At 61.9% G+C, this 19,423-nt stretch overlaps 2 protein-coding genes across 7 annotated transcripts; one reads left to right on the top strand and one right to left on the bottom strand.

Moving 5' to 3' along the window:
• Positions 1-35: 35 nt before the first annotated feature.
• On the top strand, positions 36-15,549 carry CDC45 (cell division cycle 45). Of its 6 annotated transcripts, none has more exons than XM_027566020.1 (20): positions 36-731; positions 844-903; positions 2,219-2,311; positions 3,682-3,819; positions 4,622-4,768; positions 5,465-5,520; positions 5,954-6,002; positions 6,741-6,802; positions 7,243-7,293; positions 7,505-7,624; positions 7,869-8,000; positions 8,135-8,233; positions 8,807-8,965; positions 11,931-12,069; positions 12,141-12,224; positions 12,474-12,592; positions 12,892-12,968; positions 13,949-14,098; positions 14,274-14,339; positions 15,394-15,549. In XM_027566020.1, exons 1-19 carry the CDS (start codon positions 681-683, stop codon positions 14,336-14,338), a joined length of 1,851 nt encoding a protein of 616 aa, XP_027421821.1. In that variant the 5' UTR covers positions 36-680; the 3' UTR covers position 14,339; positions 15,394-15,549. The 6 variants fall into 6 exon arrangements, with proteins under 6 accessions (XP_027421821.1, XP_027421822.1, XP_027421820.1 ...); XM_027566021.1 differs by having other exon boundaries at positions 7,851-8,000; positions 13,997-14,098; XM_027566019.1 differs by having other exon boundaries at positions 7,851-8,000.
• A 2,196-nt stretch (positions 15,550-17,745) lies between these two features.
• Positions 17,746-19,053, bottom strand: CLDN5 (claudin 5). Its single transcript, XM_027566014.1, has one exon. The coding sequence runs from the start codon at positions 18,926-18,928 to the stop codon at positions 18,272-18,274; it is 657 nt and encodes a 218-aa protein (XP_027421815.1). The 5' UTR covers positions 18,929-19,053; the 3' UTR covers positions 17,746-18,271.
• Positions 19,054-19,423: the final 370 nt, after the last annotated feature.

Raw genomic sequence — 19,423 nt, 5'->3', positions numbered from 1 at the left:
CTGCAGCCCTCCAGGCTCCTCGGTCCATGGGATTCTCCAGGCAAGGATACTGGAGTGGACTGCCATTTCCCTCTCCAGGGCTCGAACCCGCGTCTCCTGCTTGGCAGGCGGGTTCTCTACCAACCGAGGCACCTGAGAATTCCTGAAGTGAAGTGTAGTGAAAGTGAAGGCGCTCAGTCGTGTCCGACTCTGCGACCCCAAGGACTGTAGCCCACCAGGCTCCTCCGTCCATGGGATTTCCCAGGCAAGAGTACTCGAGTGGCTTGCCATTTCCTTCTGCAGAGAATTCCCGAAGCGTACATGAGTTTAATTTGTTGCGAGGTTTCTTTAACCTGGAGATTCCAGTTGGAGGAGGGGAGTGGGCATTTTTTTCCCCCCCAAAGCAAAGTGTACGGAGCGTAGGGTTTCTGGAGAATCAGAGTCGCACCGGACTTGCGCGACCCGCAGTGCGTGCAGCCTGTGGAGGACGCTCCTCTAGGGGCCGGCCGGAGTAGTCCTGTCGTGAATGGCGGAGCATAAGTGTCGCTCCCAGCGCGGGCCAATCAGAAAAGCGGAGAGGCGGGGACCTGAGTCGCGATTGGCTGTCCCCCGGGGCAATCGGGAGAGCCCGGACTTGGCGGGAGTCTTGACGGCTGCCAGGTTGGCCGAGTCCCATCCCGGGGTGTCCAGGTGCCGCGGTCATGTTCGTGTCCGACTTCCGCAAGGAGTTCTACGAGGTGGTCCAGAGCCAGGTGAGCCCTTCCTGGGCTCCGAGACTGGGGGAAGGGACGAGGGCGCGCGACCGTGGGGGCAGGAGGGGCCGGGGTTCTCGGGGCCGCTCTCAGCCAGCTCTCCCCCCGACAGAGGGTCCTTCTCTTCGTGGCCTCGGACGTGGACGCTCTGTGCGCTTGCAAGATCCTTCAGGTGAGGCCTGCTGGCTGGGCCGGCGAGGGCCGCGGGGGACCGGGGGCAGGCGCGAGGGGTGGACCGGGGCGGGAGCTCGGCCTGGGGCGGGGACTCCCGCCAGGTTGCGCCCGGGTTAGGTGGGTTAGAGGAGAAGCCGGCAGAAGGCCACAAGCTGGGCACAGAACGGCTGCGTTGGAGAGACCGGTAGACCTGCAGCGCCTTCTCACCGTTGGGGTTCGAGGCAGAAGAATCTGACAGTGGAGGGCACTGGGGTGTCATCAGGGATTCTGGAGATACTGACTCCTTAATCTAATAGGAAAGAGCGTTGTTGTTCCGTCCCTCAGTCGTGTCCGACTCTTTGTGACCCCATGGACTGCAGCACACCAGGCTTCCCTGTCCTTTACCTTCTTCCGGAGTTTACTCAAAGTCATGTTCTTTGAGTCAGTGATGCCATCCAACCATCTGATCTTGTTATCCCCTTCTCCTGCCTTAGATCTCGCCCAGCATCAGGGTCTTTCCCAATGAATCAGCTCTTCTCATCAGGTGGCCAAAGTACTGGCACTTCAGCATCAGTCCTTCCAGTGAATATTCAGGGTTGATTTCCTTTAGGATTGATTGGTTTGATCTCCTTACTGTCCGAGGGACTCTCAAGAGCCTTCTCCAGCACCAGAGTTTGAAGGCATGAATTCTTCAGTGCTAAGGAAAGATTGTTGTTGTTCGGTTTTAAATATGGTTCAGGGCTTCCCCGATGGCTCAGCAGTAAAGAATCCACCTGCAATGCAGGAGACGTGGGTTTAATCCCTGGGTCAGGAATATTCCCTGGAGCAGGAAATGGCAACCCACTCTAGTATTCTTGCCTGGAGAACCCCATGGAATCTGGCAGGCTACAGTCCACGGGGTTTCAAAAAGTCAGGCCTAAATGACTGAGCATGTGGCCACACAGGCAAGGTTTATAGGAGCTTTGGTCAGGCCCTTGGGTCGGGAACGACTCACCAAAAACCTGGAAACAGCGAGTTTTTCAGCAGTGTGTTCCTTTGGTGATGTTCAGCAAAACTGAGGTACGGCTCAGTGGACTTTCATGTTCCCATTACCTCCTTGCTGACGTCAACGTTCACTAACCTTACGTTAGCATCTGTTGTCTCTCAGCCCATCTTTTTTTTCTTGTAATGTGCATTTGATGGACAGGGAGGCCTGGCGTGCTATGATTCACGGGGTCGGAAAGAGTCGGACACGACTGAGCGACTGAACTGAACTGAACTGAACTGAATGTGTGTTTCAGGATGGATTGCAGACGTTCTAAATACAGTAGGCTTTGAAAATTCTCTCTCTCCAGGCCCTGTTCCAGTGTGACCACGTGCAGTACACGCTGGTTCCAGTTTCTGGGTGGCAAGAACTTGAAACTGCATTTCTAGAGCATAAAGAACAGGTATGAGAGACGCATTTGAGAATATTGGGCTTTATCTCTCAATTGGCAACTTCTTAACACTGAGCATTCTTTCTCTTTCTACGATGGTGCTTCCCAAGTGGTGCTGGTGGTGAAGAACTCAATATTTATACAATGGCTTGTGTGTATTTCTAACTATCGACTTTCTTAGGTTACACAGAAGAGAGAAGTGAGTCCTGTGTGTGGTGACTTACCGTCCAATCGCAGGGACAAAATTGACAACAAAAACAAGATCGTGAATAAGGACAATCTCTAGCTCTGAACCTGTGTTTAGACACATTTCACTCTCAGGTGCTTGGAATTTGGAAGGTTGTTTCTGATACAGCCTGGTTAAAATTACTTTACATTAGATCATTATTTCACATTTATTTTTCCAAGAAGTGTATCCCAGTTTCCAACTGGAAATTCAGGAACATACTTTCTCCCTTTGGAATTTGGGCCATAGAGACCAGGTCTCTTCTCAGCTCTACATGGAGCTATTATGAGAGACGGGACGTCTGAGACCCCACCGCCCCCCGGGGAGGCGCTGCTCTCTGGAAGAGGGTCTCAGAGTTTCTGGCTGCAAGGAGGACTGTCTGGCAGAGACAAGTCCTCGCCTGGTGCTCCTGTCATCATGAGAGGGATCTATGCCAGATCATATTTACAAGGAAAGAGTTTTCTGTAGTGATAGGATGTAACAAAAAGCTTTACTTTAAATATTTAGTGTTAGTTGCTCAGCTGTGTCCCACTCTTTGCAACCCCATGGACTGTAGCCCGCCAGGCTCCTCATTCCATGGGATTTCCAAGGCAAGAATACTGGAGTGGGTTGCTATTTCCCGCTCCAGGGGATCTTCCCGACTCAGGGATTGAACCTGGGTCACCTGCATTGTCAGGCAGACTCTTTACCATCTGAGCCACCAGGGAAGCCCGACTTAATAGTCAGGTACTTGTTAAATGCGAGCTACCTCAGACTTGCTGGAATCTGACCGGGTGCATTGCTGCCAGGACAGAGAGGAGTCTGTCGCAGAAGACTGGGTGACAGGTTGGGAGGGACCCCGCTATGCATTTGAACTCTAGGTCTGCCCACATCTTCTGAACCCCGTGCCTGAGGCCAGAAGAGATTTGGCCTTTGCCTACTCCTCGTTGGCAGGACAGTCATGGTACCTGCCTCACAGTGTCATCCTGGAAATGAACTTGTGCATGGGGTTGTTAAAGCACTTGGCACAGGCCAGCTGTGGCCATCTCTGGAGCCCCTTGCAAGCAGGGCCTCACCGTGCATCGGGCTGGATGAGTCCCTGCAGGACTCAGGCCTGGTGCTGAAGGCAGATGGCCGGCCCCGTGCGCTTACTCACCGCACCCCCTCCTTTGTCCAGTTCCGCTATTTCATCCTCATAAACTGTGGCTCGAACGTGGATCTGTTGGATATCCTCCAACCCGATGAAGAGGCCGTGTTTTTCGTGTGTGACACTCACAGGCCAGTCAATGTTGTGAACGTGTACAGCGACACCCAGGTAGGCCGGACTCCCCGAGCTCTCCTGTCCGTCTGTCTGTCCCTTTCATGCCACAGCGTCAGGCCTGGTGTTCTTGGCAAGGCATGTGTCCATCTTGCCTATAGGGGCTGGAGCAGCCTGAGGACAGGCCCTGGTCTTGTCCACCTTTGATGAGAAACACGTCACCTCCCTCAGAGGTGCTCAGAAGGCATGTGTGGGACTCGCTTGACCCAGGAGGCACAGGGTCCAGAACCTGCTCCGAGTGCACTCCGAGCTCAGGCCAGCCAGCTTTATTGACTATCCGGACCTCAGAGGCACCTGCCCTCTAAATGGGGCAGGACGCTCCCTGGCTGCCCGGGTGGTGTGGGGTCCAGGACAGTCGTGTGGGGCCCGGTGAGCCTGGCATGAGCTCTCTGAGCCGCCCGTGGGCACACACCCACAGTAGCCTCAGCCCTGAAAGCCTCTCACGAAGGACCTCTTTTAGGGACAGGACTTTTGCTCGCTGCGAGGTCACAGGTCTCTGTGTCCTTGGTTGGAGGCTGAGGTGCAAGGTGTTCATTTTGTTGGCTGAATGTGGGCCTAAGAGGGAGTGTTTTATCCAGACTCCCAGGCTGCGATTCATGGGGTCGCAGAGAGTCAGACACGACTGAGCGACTGAACTGAACTGAAGTGACCGAGGAGTCGTACCGTCTGCAGGCTCCGTACTCTCTGTGTACTGAGTCGGGTGCAGATTTGGAAGATAAGACTCTGGGAGAGAAAACGTGTGATGGATAGTTTTCCATTAAGGAGAGGGGAGGTTGATGGCTCTGTGTTTTAATCATAGATCAGATTGCTCATTAAACAAGATGATGACCTTGAAGTTCCCGCCTATGAAGATATCTTTCGGGATGAAGAGGAGGATGAAGAACACTCGGGAAATGAAGGCGATGAGGGGTCAGAGCCCTCTGAGAAGCGCACACGGCTGGAGGAGGTGGGTTTGCACCTTTCACCACAGTCTTAAGGAGCTGGTCACTCCTGAAGGTCAAGGGTCAGCCCAGAGCCTGTGGGCCCAGGCAGAGCTGGAAGGCAGAAGGTTGGGCACTGACTCTGGGCAGAATGTCTATTTGGATCTCCTGCCCATTTTTTTATTAGGTTGGTTTATTTGTGTTTTTTTTTTTAACTGAGCTGTTTGAGCCCTTCTGACCAGCCTGGGAGTCCCACAGGCGTGAGGGCAGGGTACAGGACACCACTCGGCACTGTGAGGAAGGTCAGAGAATTCTTTGTTAATCTACCAACAAAACCTGGGGGTTTTACATAATAACCTTCACCAGGTGTACAGTTCCGTGAGGTTTGACAGACGTATGAAGTCACGAGATAGGGAGGCGTTCCATCACCCTCCAGAAGGTCCCTCGTCAGGACCGTCACGTGCCATTACACACCAGTTCTGACGTCACTGCAGATCACACGCAGGTGTCGGAAGTGAGCTGAAATCGCGTGTGCACCTTGCCCGCGTCCCCAACGGTGACCTGTCAGCCCCTGAAGTAGGACGCGGGACACCGCTGTCACCACAGAGACCCCTGCTGGCTCCCCCTCCCACCCGCTGGCCTGCCGTCGGATCTGAACCCTCCCAGGCCAGGGCTGAGCTCCTGGCTCTTGCTCAGCCCTCTGTTCTCTTTGTCGTGGTCAGGAGATTGCAGCGCAAACCCTGAAGAGGAGGCAGCGGAGAGAGTGGGAGGCCCGGAGGTGAGACTGCGTCCCGTGGCGGGAAGGCGGCCAGCAATGCCCGTCTCTGCTGCACGCTAGGGTCATGGCTTGCGTTAGCGCCTCTTGGCCGGCGCCTGCGCCCCTCCGTTTCGCTTCTGGTCCCGCGAGGGCCAGGCCGGTCCCCAGGTCGCCCAAACACACTGTCCATTGGGGGTGATGCCCTGGTCCTTTGGTGTCCTAATTTCTAAGTATAGATCCTTCTGTTTACAAACTCTCACAAATCGGATAGATGGCAATTGTGTGAAACATCTCGTAGGGAAAAGAAAGTGTATAAAAGAAACTTAAGTTACCCAGACTTCCTTTTCACCCTGCACATCGTGTTTCTTGGGTGCCTTGGGATTTTAGCATCTTCCCCAGTGTTTTCTTCCTGTTCTGCTCCCTGGTGAAGCCCCGGCGTCTTGTGTCCTTACAGGAGAGACGTCCTCTTTGACTACGAGCAGTACGAGTATCATGGGACGTCGGTGGGTACAGACGGGTGCGGGCACGGTCCCGGCCACACTGTGGGGGCCACCGTCCTAGAACAGGAACAGGACGGTGCCTCCCAGCCCCGCAGCTGCCTCTGTGTGGCCAGGGGGAGGGCTGAGCCTCTAGGCCTCTGCTGGGTGAAACGTCACTCAGGCCAGGGCTGCCCGAGGGGTGGCAGCTGTTGTTTCTGCTCATCGTGAGGACACTGAACGGGCCTGTTCATCTATGCAGGGGGCTAGGACTCTGGGCTCGCACAGGCCCTTCAGTGTCCTTGTGTCCTGGGACGAAGTTTGTACGAAAGACACATCGTGTCAGCTTGGGGTCGCTGAGCACAACCTGGGACCTTGAGGAGCCCCAGAAAATAGGTTTCCAGTGAAGCATGCTGTGTCTAGTCTTAGAATCTGGTCCTGGGGCCCTGACTCTGAGCCCGTATTTCCAGAGGCCTTGTGTGGCCAGGGCCCCACTGGCCTCTACAGGACGGTCCTTCTGAGGCACAGGCGGACAGTCTGGCCGGGAACAGACCCCCGGCCCCTCAGATGCCGGACGCTCCCTCGGAGGCTAGCCTCCTCGGAACTGCTGAAGGAGACCTGGAGTCTCAGGGCAGATGGGTTTTAGGGCTCCCAATCGGACCCTTCTCCCCCACCCCAACTCCGTGTGGGACATTGGGGCCCAGGCAGCGTGGGCTTGGCCCTACCCTGAGCAGGACCACCGGCCTCGGCCCGTCTCTTTTGTAGGCTGCCATGGTGATGTTCGACCTGGCGTGGCTGATGTCCAAGGACCTGAGCGACATGCTGTGGTGCGTGGGCCCCTCCGAGCAGTCAGGTCCCCTGCGGCCGGGCCGGGCCCCTGCCAGTGCTGGCGGCAGCCCCGTCCTGTACTCGTGCAGGGGCCTGGTTTGCTTCCTGACTGTGGCCCTCAGCGCACACAGACTCGGGGGGGACAGTGGAGTGTCACGGGCCCAGAGGGTCCGGGGGTGGGGCCTGGGCTGTCAGCCCTTCCCAGCTGACCGGTCAGCCTTGCTGCCCAGGAAACTTGAGTGTGAGGTTTGAGCGAGCCCACGTGCTGCCTGGCACCTCTGCAGCCCTGGTGGGCGGTGAGCTCCAGGGCAGGGTTGCCCCTGGGCCGCCTGCGGGTCTGCTGGGGCCTGGTGCAGTGGAGTGTCTGGGTCAGACCCCACTGGCCGGAGGTGCCTGCGAGTGCCACTCGCCCGTTCCCAGCTGTGTCCTCTCCCTCCAGGTGGGCCATCGTTGGACTCACGGACCAGTGGGTGCAAGACAAAATCACCCAGTAAGGGCGCGTCCCCAGGCTGCCTGAGGCCGGCGCAGCGGGCTTGCCGTAGGGGCTAGGGGGCCGCGTCCCTGCGGGGGCCTTTGAGGAGGGGCTGCCGTGGGCCTGGGTCCAGTCATGTGTGGCCTTGTGTGGACCCTCAGCAGCGGTGGGGGGTGCTTGCCCCGGGCCCGGTGGGCGGGGCGGCGAGCCCAGGCGTGCTGTCCTCCAGGGTGAAGTACGTGACCGACGTGGGCGTGCTGCAGCGGCACGTGTCCCGGCACAGCCACCGGCGTGAGGACGAGGCGCACACGCTCTCCGTGGACTGCGCACGCATCTCCTTCGAGTACGAGTATCCTCTGCTGTGTTCAGGGGCGACCCGTGTCTTAGGCCGCTGGCGCTGGAGACTCCCAGCTCCGGGTGTGGCCACAGGGTCCCCTTGATCTCGCTGTGCGTCCACCCCTCCCAGGCTCTCTGTCCGGGTCAAGTCACGCTGAGGTCGGGGAGCCCCAGGGCCCCGGGGCGGCTGGTGGTGCAGGTGGCGGCCCGGGGCGGGGGCGGCTCGCGTGCGGCTGCAGCTCCTTGACGCGGCCCAGCCTCCGCCTGGCTCTCTACCAGCACTGGTCCCTCCATGACAGCCTGTGCAACACGTGCTACACAGCGGCCAGGCTCCAGCTCTGGTCCCTGCACGGGCAGAAACGGCTGCAGGAGTTCCTCGCAGACGTGGGGTGAGTGTCCCCGAGGCCCCGCCCCGCGGCCCCCCACCCACTCCGCGGAGCCCCGAATCTGGTCATTCTGGAGTGTCCAGGCTGGAGTGGCGGCCAGGGTTCCCGCCTCCTGTGACCAAGCGCCCCCTCCCCAGTCTCCCCCTCAAACAGGTAAAGCAGAAGTTTCAATCCATGGACGTCTCCTTGAAGGAGAATTTGCGAGAAATGATTGAAGAGTCTGCAAATAAGTTTGGGTAAACTCAAATTTCTATGGATTAAACTTTGTCAGGGTTTCAGTTTTAGCCACGTTCTGAAAATAATGCAGAAAATGAGAATACGGAAATAATTGGGACCTTCTCTTTGGGTTAAAAATAGAACCTCTTAAAGTACCTGGAAAGTCTGGAATTGGGGCCGAGATGCAGACGTTTGCAGTTGACCCGGCCTGTCTGTCTCTGGACCCTGGGATCCCCCTGGGGCCCGGTTCAGACGAGGTGTGCCCAGCGCATCTGCTGGCCCTGCGGAGGGCACGGGCCTGGCTGCTCCTGGCGTCCTGGGACACCCCGCCCCCTGCACACACACAGCCAGCTCCTGCTGCGCCCCACAAGCTGACGGCCTGGTGCTGGGCGCTCGGCATCCCTGCTGCGGGGCTGGTGTGCGGGCCTCCTGCCCTATCTGTTCTCTGACCAGAAGGGCCGTGCCGTGAGAATCTGTGGGGGCTGGCGTGGGGGGGCGGTGACGTCTTGCGGGGGTGCCGGCCCTGGAGCTGGCCCAGCACAGGCCGCTCTGGGCACACGCAGACGGCCGCTACATCGCTTGCCCCGCTGCAGCATGAAGGACATGCGCGTCCAGACTTTCAGCGTCCACTTTGGCTTCAAGCACAAGTTCCTGGCCAGCGATGTGGTCTTCGCCACGATGTCGCTGATGGAGAGCCCCGAGCACGGCTCCGGGACGGACAGCTTCACGCAGGCCCTGGACAGCCTCTCCAGGTAGTGGACGTGGCCGCGGCCCAGACCCACCGGCCACTCCCGCCCCCGTCCCGCCCTGCCGCGGAGGCCCTCACGCAGGCGTGACCAGGGACGTGGGAGACACGTGGCCGGCTTCAGGGGGAGTGCTTTCCTTCCGTGTGATTCTTAGATTTCTCCACTGTCTCGCCTCCCGTGCCTCTTTGGGCGCCTCTGTCTCTTTTAGTCCAGTCTTCTCTTCTGAAGTGTTTTCCTTCTGTTTCCGTTTCCCTGTCCCGCTTCCTGAGACGCACCGTCTTTAACTGTCTTCTGACTTGTTTTGAAATAGGATGTTAGGGTTCTGGGCCTCTGAGGATGCGTCTTTGTAGTCAACCTTCCTTCTCGAAAGCGAGGCCGTTCTCCTTGTCCTTTCTCCTGTGGGTAACTGTGACCAGATTGGGCCATTTCTCGTGTGTTGCGCGTTCAGTCTTCCTGACTGTTTCGGGGGGGCTGCCCTGGCCCCTGGTCGTTGCCACGACTTCCGCGTGGCCCCTGGGGCCTCGGCCCGCGGCTGCCTGGTCTTCTGTCTTCCTGAGGCCTCCGCTCCTCTGCCGCTGCCCTGATGCTGACACTGCGTCTGCTGGCCAGCTGGGGGCCTCCTCCCCCTGCGCTCGCTCACGGGCATCGGTGTTGCTCCCTGTGTTCCGAGTGTGAGTCTTAGAACCAAAGGTCACTGGTTCTACAATGTCATTGCTCCGTCTTTATCTAGGAGTATGGGAAAATCCAAACACTACTGTTGGCCGTCCCCACCCGTCTTAGAGCCGATGGGCCAGCCTCGGCCATTGTCCGCTGACTTCCTGCCGCAGCAGAGCGCTCAGCCCCGTCTGTGTGCCTTCCCCCCGTCCAGACAGTGCTGCCCCGTTGTTAGCTCCTTCTTAGCTTTAGCATCCTCGCGTCTTGGTTCTCTCTCCCAGGTCGTGAGGAAAGGTTGGCAGCGTCCCTCGTTTTCCCCTCCCCCGCCCCTCTCTCGATGTGAAAATGCTTCCGTGTGTTCACCTCTGATAATGCTGGGTCGCGGGGCAGAGGACCGAATGTGAGCTGTCTCACCTGTGGCTGTAGGCTGATTCTGAGGGATGAAGCTCAGTGAACAGTGGTTCGTGGTTGGGCTGATAAAATATCCCAGAGTCTCTAACGCAGGGCGGGTGTGTGTGTTACTCACTCTGCTGCTGCTAGGTCACTTCAGTCGTGTCCGACTCTGTGTGACCCCATAGACGGCAGCCCACCAGGTGCCCCCGTCCCTGGGATTCTCCAGGCAAGAACACTGGAGTGGGTTGCCATTTCCTTCTCCAATGCATGAAAGAGAAAAGTGAAAGTGAAGTCGCTCAGTCATGTCCGACTCTTAGCGACCCCATGGATTGCAGCCCACCAGGCTCCTCCGTCCATGAGATTCTCCAGGCGAGAGTACTGGACTGGGGTGCCAGGGCCTTCTCCATTAGTCACTCAGTTGTATCCAATTCTTTGTGGCCCCATGGACTGTGTCTGGCCAGGCTCCTCTGTCCGTGGGATTCTCCAGGTTAGAAGACTGGAGTGGTTGCCATTGCCTCCTCCCAGGAACCTTCCTGACACAGGGGTTGAACCCGCGTCTCCTGCTTTGCGGGAGGATCCTTTGTCGTTTGAGCTACCAGGGCGGTGACCACATTCCTTCCGGCCGTGCAGCTCTTTGTTTTCCCTGGAGCCTCCTTTACCGCATCCGTTCCCAGCTCTCATCCGCGAGCGCCTTCTGTCCAGGAGAGCCTGGGGCTGTGACCTCGGCTCCAGGCCACCAGGCCTGCTGTCGACCACCCAGACAGTGGACCGGGGCGGCCGGGCTCCTGGGCTGTCTGCACGCCCTCATTCTGCAGGAGTGTTACTCTCAAGCGGCTCTTAAAGAAGGGGCTGCTGAGGGAAAGATTCTGTGCCCTAGCACGTCTGACGGCGTCCTCCACCCTCATTTGGGTGCTGGTCTGGCTCGTGCAGAATTCGGGGTTCCTCCCCGCCTCCTAGCTGCTGAGGTGCTGAGGAGCGGTCCAAGCCGTTTTGGTTCTTGTTTCTCTGTAAGTGCACCCCAGACCCCACCGGAAGTTCTCGGGACCTTTTTCAGTTCTCAGCGTGCAAGAGGTCTGTGGTGCGTGGGGCGGGCTGAGCTTCCGGGTGAGCCCGAGGGCACGCTTTTGGACTTTGTCTTCACTGTCCCCTCCCCCCAACACGTCTGTCTCTCGATCTTCCTAGACCCTGGGAAGGCGCTCAGCCTCTCAGTCTCAGGCTTGCCTTCTGTCTCCCAGGTTTTGGCTCATCTGTGTGAGGAGCTCTTCTGGACTTTATCCTATAGCCTTCAGGGGAGCTCTTTATGTGCTGCAGCCATCATTCTTTCCACAAACACGTCTCAGTTTCTGATTGTTCCATGTTCATAGCATCCTGTTCTTGGTTTATGAATGTATTGCCCAAATTTCTCTGAAGACACCAACTGGCCTTCATTTTAACCATTCTTCTGGTTCCAGATTATGTCCAGTCTCCTCTAAGGCTATGTTTTCGGGCCACAGGTCTTTCTCAAGTGTCTGGTGCTCCTCAGTCACCAGTTCGGGGGTGCAGGGCGGCGCTGTGGAAGCCCAGCAAGCCCAGGGTCTCTGGGGACGATCTGCAGGTGGAAGGCACGGCCTCGTCTTGGCAGGCGGGAAGCCAGTGTGGCATTTCGGGGTCCTCACCTGCTGGGTATGGAGGTTCTCTTGAAGACCTCACTGCTCCACAGAGGGGAAGCCCCCTTGGAGTGGGAGAAGGGGCGGGGTCCCTGGTACCCCCATGCCTCACCGGCCAGAACCCTGCAGGTTACCTCGGCTGGCTTCCAGTCTCCTGTCCTCCGACGCCAGCCCCTCCCCGTGACGTCCATCCCCGTGGATAATCACTGTCTCTCCTTCTCACATGGGAGCCGGGCGCCCCTGCGAGCTGTGGCGCCACCACATGTCTGCCGTTGCAGGGGTAACCTGGACAAGCTGTACCACGGCCTGGAGCTCGCCAAGCGGCAGCTGCGTGCCACGCAGCAGACCATCGCCAGCTGCCTCTGCACCAACCTCGTCGTCTCCCAGGGGCCCTTCCTCTACTGCGCCCTCATGGAGGTCAGCTCCCTTGCGCGCGCACCCCCGCTAGGCGCTCCGGCCGCCCCTGACCGCACGCCCTGCACCCACAGGGCACCCCGGACGTGGCGCTGTTCTCTAAGCCCGCCTCCCTGAGCCTGCTAAGCAGACACCTGCTCAAGTCCTTCGTGTGCTCGGTGAGGGTGGGGGGCCTCCAGGGCTGGGGTCCTGTTGAGCAGAGGCAAGTGGGGGAGGCGTGGGCCTGGGAGGACCTCCTGGAGGAGGTGACAGCCACGTGAGGACCTGGAGCAGTTGCGGGGGAGCAGCCGGGGGCCCCGGAGGCTGGGGCGGTGGCTTGGGACTCGGGCATCTCGGGGCTTCCGGGCGCTGGGGGCGCTCACCCGGGCACAGGCTATGACCGAGGTGCACGTCCCCCCCCCCGGCAGACAAAGAACCGGCGCTGCAAGCTGCTGCCCTTGGTGATGGCCGCTCCCCTGAGCGCGGAGCAGGGCACCGTGACCATGGTGGGCATCCCCCCAGAGACGGACAGCTCAGACAGGAAGAAGTGAGTCCAGGGGCCGGGTCTGGGGTGTTCCAGCCTCAGTGCCAGGCCGGGGACGGCCTTCTCCGCCTCGGCCCCAGCGCCCTGTGCCCCCCCTCCCCTCCCCTCCCCTGGCCCATCCCAGCTCGCCGCGTGTGCCTGGGACCCCACCCCACACACTCTGCAGGGCGTGGGAGGTGCTGGGGGCATACCCGCTCGAGGGCTGAGCAGGGCTGGGCTTGGGGCCGGGGGGTGGGCAGCGGCCATCCAGAGTGGCCTGAGGCCCTGGGTGGTAGCCAGCGAGCATGCCTCTGTGTCCCCAGCTTTTTCGGCCGGGCGTTTGAGAAGGCGGCAGAGGGTACCAACTCCCGGGCACTGCACAACCACTTTGATCTCTCTGGTGAGCGTCCCTGCACGGCGCCCGCAAGGCGCCCAGGGCCCCTGCCGGCAGCCCTCCTACCTTGGGCCTGTGCCGCGGCCCAGCCTCACGGTCCAGCCTGAGGCCACTTCCCCGGAGCCCCAAGGCTGCCCAGCAGAGGCTGCGGGGGCCAACCCTTGGGAGCTGCCAGCGTGCACACCACCCGCAGCCTCTGAGCGCCAGGGGGGGACAGGGTCACGTTTGGCCCTGTCTGCTGTCTGTCTCTCCGACGTGAGGGGCTTCACCGCGGTGCAGTGAGCCCAAGCCGCTGTAATAGAGCAGCACAGTGGGTGGAGGGGCATGAGACCACGGAGATGGACTCCTCCCCATGCGGGGGGCCGGCTGGTCAGGGTCTCGCAGGGCTGCTCCCCCGAAGCCCCTCTGCTGGGTGTGTAGACGCCGGCGTCCCCTGGGTCTGCGCTCTTCTCTTCCACAAGGGCTTCAGTCAGACCAGCTCAGGTCCCTCCGTAGTGACCCCCAGTAATCTGGTCACCTCTTTAAAAGCCTACTTCCACGGACTTCCTTACTGGTTCAGTAGCTGAGAATCAGCCTTGCAACGCGGGGAGCACGATTTGAACCCCTGGTTGGGGAGCTAGGAGCCCACATGCTGCGGAGCTGCCGGGCCATGTGCTCTGGCGCCCGTGGGTCACAACCAGAGATCCCTCAGAGACAGGCCTGACACAGCCAAGCCCGGCGGCGCAGCGGGGAGGACCCTGCCTGCCGGTGCGGGAGACACCAGAAACGAGGGTTCGATCCCAGGGTCGGGAAGCTCCCCTGGAGGAGGGCGTGGCAACCCTCTCCAGTGTTCCTGCCTGGAGAATCCCACGGACAGAGGAGCCTGACGGGCTACTGGCCATGGGGTTGCAAAGAGTCAGATGCAACTGAGGCCCAAGACCTGCCTTCCCCCTACAGCCTCTGGGGTCTGGAGCCGGCATCTTCCCACCAGGCCATTCTCGTTGCAGCCTCATGGAGGCGGTCCCCCCAGCAGCAGCCCCCTCCTCCCATTTCAGACCTGAGACCGGAGGTGGTGCTGGCCGGCTGGCAGGACACCCCGGCTTCCCCAGGTTGGGGCCTCCAGGGCGGAGCTGCTTGGCTCCCCCACGCCCAGGCAGGTGGGTGGCCGGGCCAGCCTGCCCCTTCTGAGGGCTCAGCAGGCCGCGTGGGGCAGAGTGCCCAGGGAGCCAGGCGCGCATGGAATGTGGGGGGTTGCTGCCGGCCCGTGGGAGTCAGTGGCGCCCCTGGCCGCCCCGGCCCCATTCCAGCGGTGTTTTCCTTTCATTAATGCAGTGATTGAGCTGAAGGCCGAGGACCGCAGCAAGTTCCTGGATGCGCTCGTGACCCTGCTGTCCTAGGGTGAGTCGGGCAGGCTGTGCTGGAGCTTTGCCACAGAGCCCCGCTTCTCATGCTCGAGGCCAGGCGGGGCCCTGCGGAGACGGGCACAGCGCCTTCCCCCGGGGCCGCCTGCCCCAGGCTAGCAGGGACGCAGCAGGTGCGCTGAGCGGGCTGAGCTCATTAGGCTCCTGGAGTCCCTTCATGGGGAGCCGGAGTCTGCCCTGCTCTGGCCACCGGGTTGGTCAGGCCCTGGGCTGGGACCCGCGGGGCATCTGTCAGCACAGACTGACAGCCCAGGTGCTGCTCGGCTGCCCCCACCGCAGCGCCCCAGGGCCCTTGGGAGATGGGCGGGGCCCTGCTCTGTCCAGTGAGCCCTTCAGCCCAGGCCCCCCGCGGCAGAGGCCCGGCCCAGCCCCGCCCTGAGCCCTGGCTGGGACACAGGCCCCGTCCTGGCTCCGGAATGGGTGTGGGGGTCCCTCCTGCCGGCCCAAAGTCTCCAGCCCCTGGTTCTCTGCTGACCTCAGGGCACAGGAGCCCCAGTGGCTCCACTGAGAACAGTCTGGGGCCTCCGGGACCCCAGCCTCTCTCGGGGGGAGCACGGGACTTGGGATCAGATTTGGGTCTTCTGTGAAGTCTGTGGGGGACCCTCACCAGGCTGTCCCTGTGTCCTCATCTGAAACAGGGCTGACACCCCTTGGGCCTGGAGAGCGGGGCCTCAGCAAGGGCCCTGGGGGCTTGAGTCAAAGGTTCCAAGTGCGGGTCTCTGCAGCGGGGCGGGCACTGGGGACAGGCCCTTCCCTGCAGCCGGCCGAGTGATGACATCGTGCCCATGTGAGCCGCACGGAGCCCGGGTGGGCCAGCCTGGGACAGTGGGGGCAGCCTGGGCGGGGCCCACAAGGGGAGGAGGTGCTGGGCCAGGTGGCCTTCGGGGCCTCAGGCAGGCGGGCGGCAGGGACCCCAGCCGTGAGTGCTGGGCTGCTTGAAGCAGCCAGTTGGCCGGAAGGCTTGGTCGCTGTCTGATCTGGGGAACCGTTAGAACTGTTTACATTTATTTTTTCTTTTCTGTCTTTTCCAGAGTTTGATTTCTTCAGCAGTAACCTCCTCCTCCTCATTTGTGTTGACTTGCTGTCATTTAGGTTGTAAGTTATGGACATGGTTTTAGACGCAGAGACAATGGTTTTTAACGGAATAAAATGGCGCCTTAATCTTGGGTCTGGTCACAGGGCCAGCACTTGGTTGTTCCCTGAGCCTTCTGTGTCCAGAGGGGCCTTGGTCCTGTGTCCCAGGCACCCTGCCGCCCAGCGGGAAGTCCACGTGGGGAGTGACCTCGGGGCTCCCTGGACAGCCGTGGGTGGAGCCCCGGCCCCCAGCGCCCGTGCTGACCGCCATGGTGCCAGCAGGACCACCCGCTCTAGCTTCCGGCCTCTTCCTCTGTCCACTGGCCTCAGACCCATGCTCTTGACTGCGCACCCGTCCAGGCCCACCCTCCACTCACCCCAGCACCTGTCTGCCCAGGCAACCCTGCTTTGTGGCACCCCGGGTGGGGACTGAGCGCGAGGCCCAGTTCAGGAAGGGGGGCCGAGGGCCACATGGTCAGCGTCAGCCCTGTCCCATTATGGGAGCTCCAAGCTGGGTGGGCCTGCAGGTCTGAAGCCGTGGGCTGGGCTGTCCCCAGAGCGCCCGCGCGGGTTGAGGGTGGCCAAGGGTGCCCCCTCTGCCTGTTGGCAAGGAGACCATCCTTCACACACATGGCTGACACTCCGGCCTCTGCCTGGAGTTGAGGGCCCAGGGAGCAGGCAGGCTGGAGGAAGCACAGTGGTTTGGGCAGCTGTTAGGTTGATGGGAACAGCCCGGAAATCAGGTCCAGAAGTTGAACGTGGGTGGGGGGGCGTCTCTGGGGGGCCTGGGGGAGGGTGGTGGCCAGTGCGGTGGCTGCCCTGGGGCCACGGCTCCTCTGGAGGGGAGTCTGCCCCCTCCCAGGAGGGCCGGAAATTCGCCCTGATCGGGGTGGGGATGGCAGCCTGGCCCCCGGGGCCCCACGCTCCCCACCCTGGCCGTGTGCAGGAGCCAGGGCTGGGCAGCGACCATTCGGGGTCCCGGTGGGGGCCTGGGCCTGCAGTCAGCTCAGCAGTGTCCACGGGCTGTGCCCGGCACTGGTGGGGCCCTGTGGCCAGGGCAGACGGGCTGAGCCCAGGACCACACACACCCCGTCCTGGGGGCTGCTCCGTCCGGGTCAGGCCCAGGTGGCGATGCTACCAAGGCTGCTGGGGGCCTCCGCCCGGGGGCCTGGCCCTCTGTGCTCTTCCCGCTGCCGGGAGCTCGCGCCCCCAGACAGTTCAGCCTCCCTGGAAGTCCTGGGACTCGGGGCCAAGTTCACAGCAGCTGCCCTGAGCCGCCGCCTCATGTTCTGCCCCTCCCCACAGGGCAGCCTGGCCAGGCCTGGGAGACTCCTTGCCTCGGGACCCCAGGAGCCTAATGAGCTCAGCCCCCTCAGCACCCAGGCCTCCTGGATGTGAACTGGGGCAGATGCCACACCCTCCCCACTGGTGGGTCTGGAGCTCCTCCAGCAGCCTGGATCCCATCCACTGTCCTCCTGCCCCGGCCTTTGGCAGACGGGGAAAATGCATTAATTCAGAGTGCTTAGAAGAGGGCTGGAAGCACTGAGATCTTGGTGGGTGTCACAGGTCTGGCCCACTCTGCCATTGTGGGGTGCCCACCCAAGGCCTGATTATGGCCAGCACCGGCTGCCGGGGGCCCCACCCCCAGGAGGAAGGACACCGGGTACACCCAGCAGGGGCTGACATGGACATGCTGACGGCTGGCCCAAGTCTGGGCTGGCTGCCAGGACACCAGGGTGGGCGCAGGCCTCTGCAGGGAGTCAGGGTGGGGGGCTGGAGTCCAATCTGGGCAGCCAACCACCAGGGCCTCCTCCCCGTGGCGTCGTGGCTGTCGAGCTGCAGCCCCCTCTCCAGAGTCCCTCTTCCCGCTGCGCCTTGGCAGCAGAGACCTCGTCAGCGCCGTGCAGATGCCTGCCCGTGGGAGTGATCCAGGGATGGCTGAGCCCTGAGAGGGCAGGTGGGAAGCATCTGCCTGGTGGTGCCTCGCGCCCAGTCCCCTCAGCAAAGCCAGCATCCCTGGCACTGCCCGCATCCCAGAACCCCCCACGCCTGCTGGGTCCACCTGCAGCAGCTGCTGGGGTCTGCCTCAGCCCCTGCACCCACCCCTCCCCCGGGGACTCAGCAGTGGCCCTGCTGGCGGCTGTTTCCACCCAGTGGGAAGGCGACCAGATGCCAGGGGACCTGAGAAGTGGCCGTGAGGTTTCCCAGTTCCCAGAGAGCCAGCCTTGCTTATTGGGAAGAAATCGGGTAGGTGGGCGGGTGAAAGGGGTGGGCACAGGGAGTGACGACAGAGGACAGGACACAGTGGGGAGGGTATCCAGACCGTTTACTAAGCAGAGTCGCACACCCCCCACAAGCTGCGAAGGTGGGCAGGGTCCCGGCCCCACACCCAGGATCTGGCGTCTGTAAGCCTCGCCTGGCAAAGTCCAGGGGGTGAGACAGGGAGGTCCAGCCCGTGGGTGTCGTCTAGTCCGGCTGTAAACGTCCCTCTGGCAGTCCAGGCTGGGGCCCCTGGGCTCAGTCTGTCCCTCTGAAATGTGGAGCCCCTGGGGAGGGAGCGGGTATCTCCAGTCCAGCGCCCACACAGCCGAAGGAACGCGCGCCCAGCCCATGTGGTGGGGCCAGGACCGCGCAGGAAAGTCACTGCTAGAGTCCTCCCGAGCGCGCATCGCCGTTGCGGGGCAGGGCGCAGCCCAGGCTGGCCGGGCGGCGGGAGAGGACGGGCCGCTGACCGGAGTCCAGTGTGGGCGCGGAGCCCCGAGTTACGGAGCCGGCGCGCGGCACACCCCAGCGGAGGCCGATCCCCCGACCGGTCCTCCCTCTCGCGGCCCCGCCTCAGACGTAGTTCTTCTTGTCATAGTCGCCGGTGGCCGTCGGCCGCCGCGACGCCGAGTACTTCACCGGGAAGCTGAAATCCGGGCGGCCTGTGCAGACCCAGGCGCCGCAGCACACGAGGCCGCCGCCGCACATGAGCAGCGCCGAGGCGGCCCAGCCAATGTAGAGCGCGGCTCCCAGCTCGTACTTCTGAGACATGGGCACGGTCGGGTCGTAGAACTCGCGGACCACGATGTTGGCGAACCAGCAGAGCGGCACCAGCGCCAGCAGCCCGCAGAGCGCGTAGAGCGCGCCGCCCGTGAGCGCCACGCGCGCCTTGGCCGGGCCGGGGGCCACGCAGGTGGTGCACTGGGCGCCTGCCAGGGTCACGAACAGCGCGACGAGCGCCAGCAGCACGGCGCCCACGGTGAGGGCCCGCGCCGCCTGCACCTCGGGGCTCAGCGCCAGCACGGAGTCGTACACCTTGCACTGCATGTGCCCTGTGCTCTGCACCACGCACGACATCCACAGCCCCTTCCAGGTGGTCTGCGCCGTCACGATGTTGTGGTCCAGGAAGGCCGTCACCTGCCACATGGGGAGCCCGCACGCCAGAATCAGGCCCACCCAGCCCACCAGGCACAGCACCAAGCCGAGAATCTCCAGCGCCGCCGACCCCATGGCTGGAGACGAGACGCGCGCCCGACGGCCCGGGGCCTCGGGGCGCGCGCGGCTCACTCGTTCAGTCTCCAGGCCTCGCGGCACCGCAGTGCAGCCTCGGGTCTGCGGGCGCGTCTGGAGGGGCTTCCCTTTTGAAGGTTCGGGGGCGGACTCTGCCCCCCGCCCGGCCCTGCCCCTGCCCCGGGCAGCCAATCCGCGCGCGGCCATCTGTCCGCAGCCAATCGCTGGCACCGCCGGCAGCCGGAGTAAGAGAAACAACTGCGCCCAGGGTAGCCGGGTAGCCGGGTAGTGGGCTGCGGGGGCGGGAGGAACCGCTGTCCTGGTCTCTGCCGAGCCCATTCGGGGGTGGCCTGGGGTGGCCTCGCACGCTCCGCGACCCACCACCCTGTGCGCCCCACCTCACCACTTCAGGAACTGCACGACCCCGAATCTGCACCGACTTACCCCAACACATTCCGGAACCAGCCGGTCGGTCCCTATCTCCTAGCTCCGGTT

The sequence above is a fragment of the Bos indicus x Bos taurus genome, chromosome 17 (genome assembly GCF_003369695.1).
Source record: "Bos indicus x Bos taurus breed Angus x Brahman F1 hybrid chromosome 17, Bos_hybrid_MaternalHap_v2.0, whole genome shotgun sequence".
Classification (NCBI taxonomy): Eukaryota; Metazoa; Chordata; class Mammalia; order Artiodactyla; family Bovidae; genus Bos; species Bos indicus x Bos taurus.
This window is presented reverse-complemented; position numbering and strand designations above follow the sequence as displayed.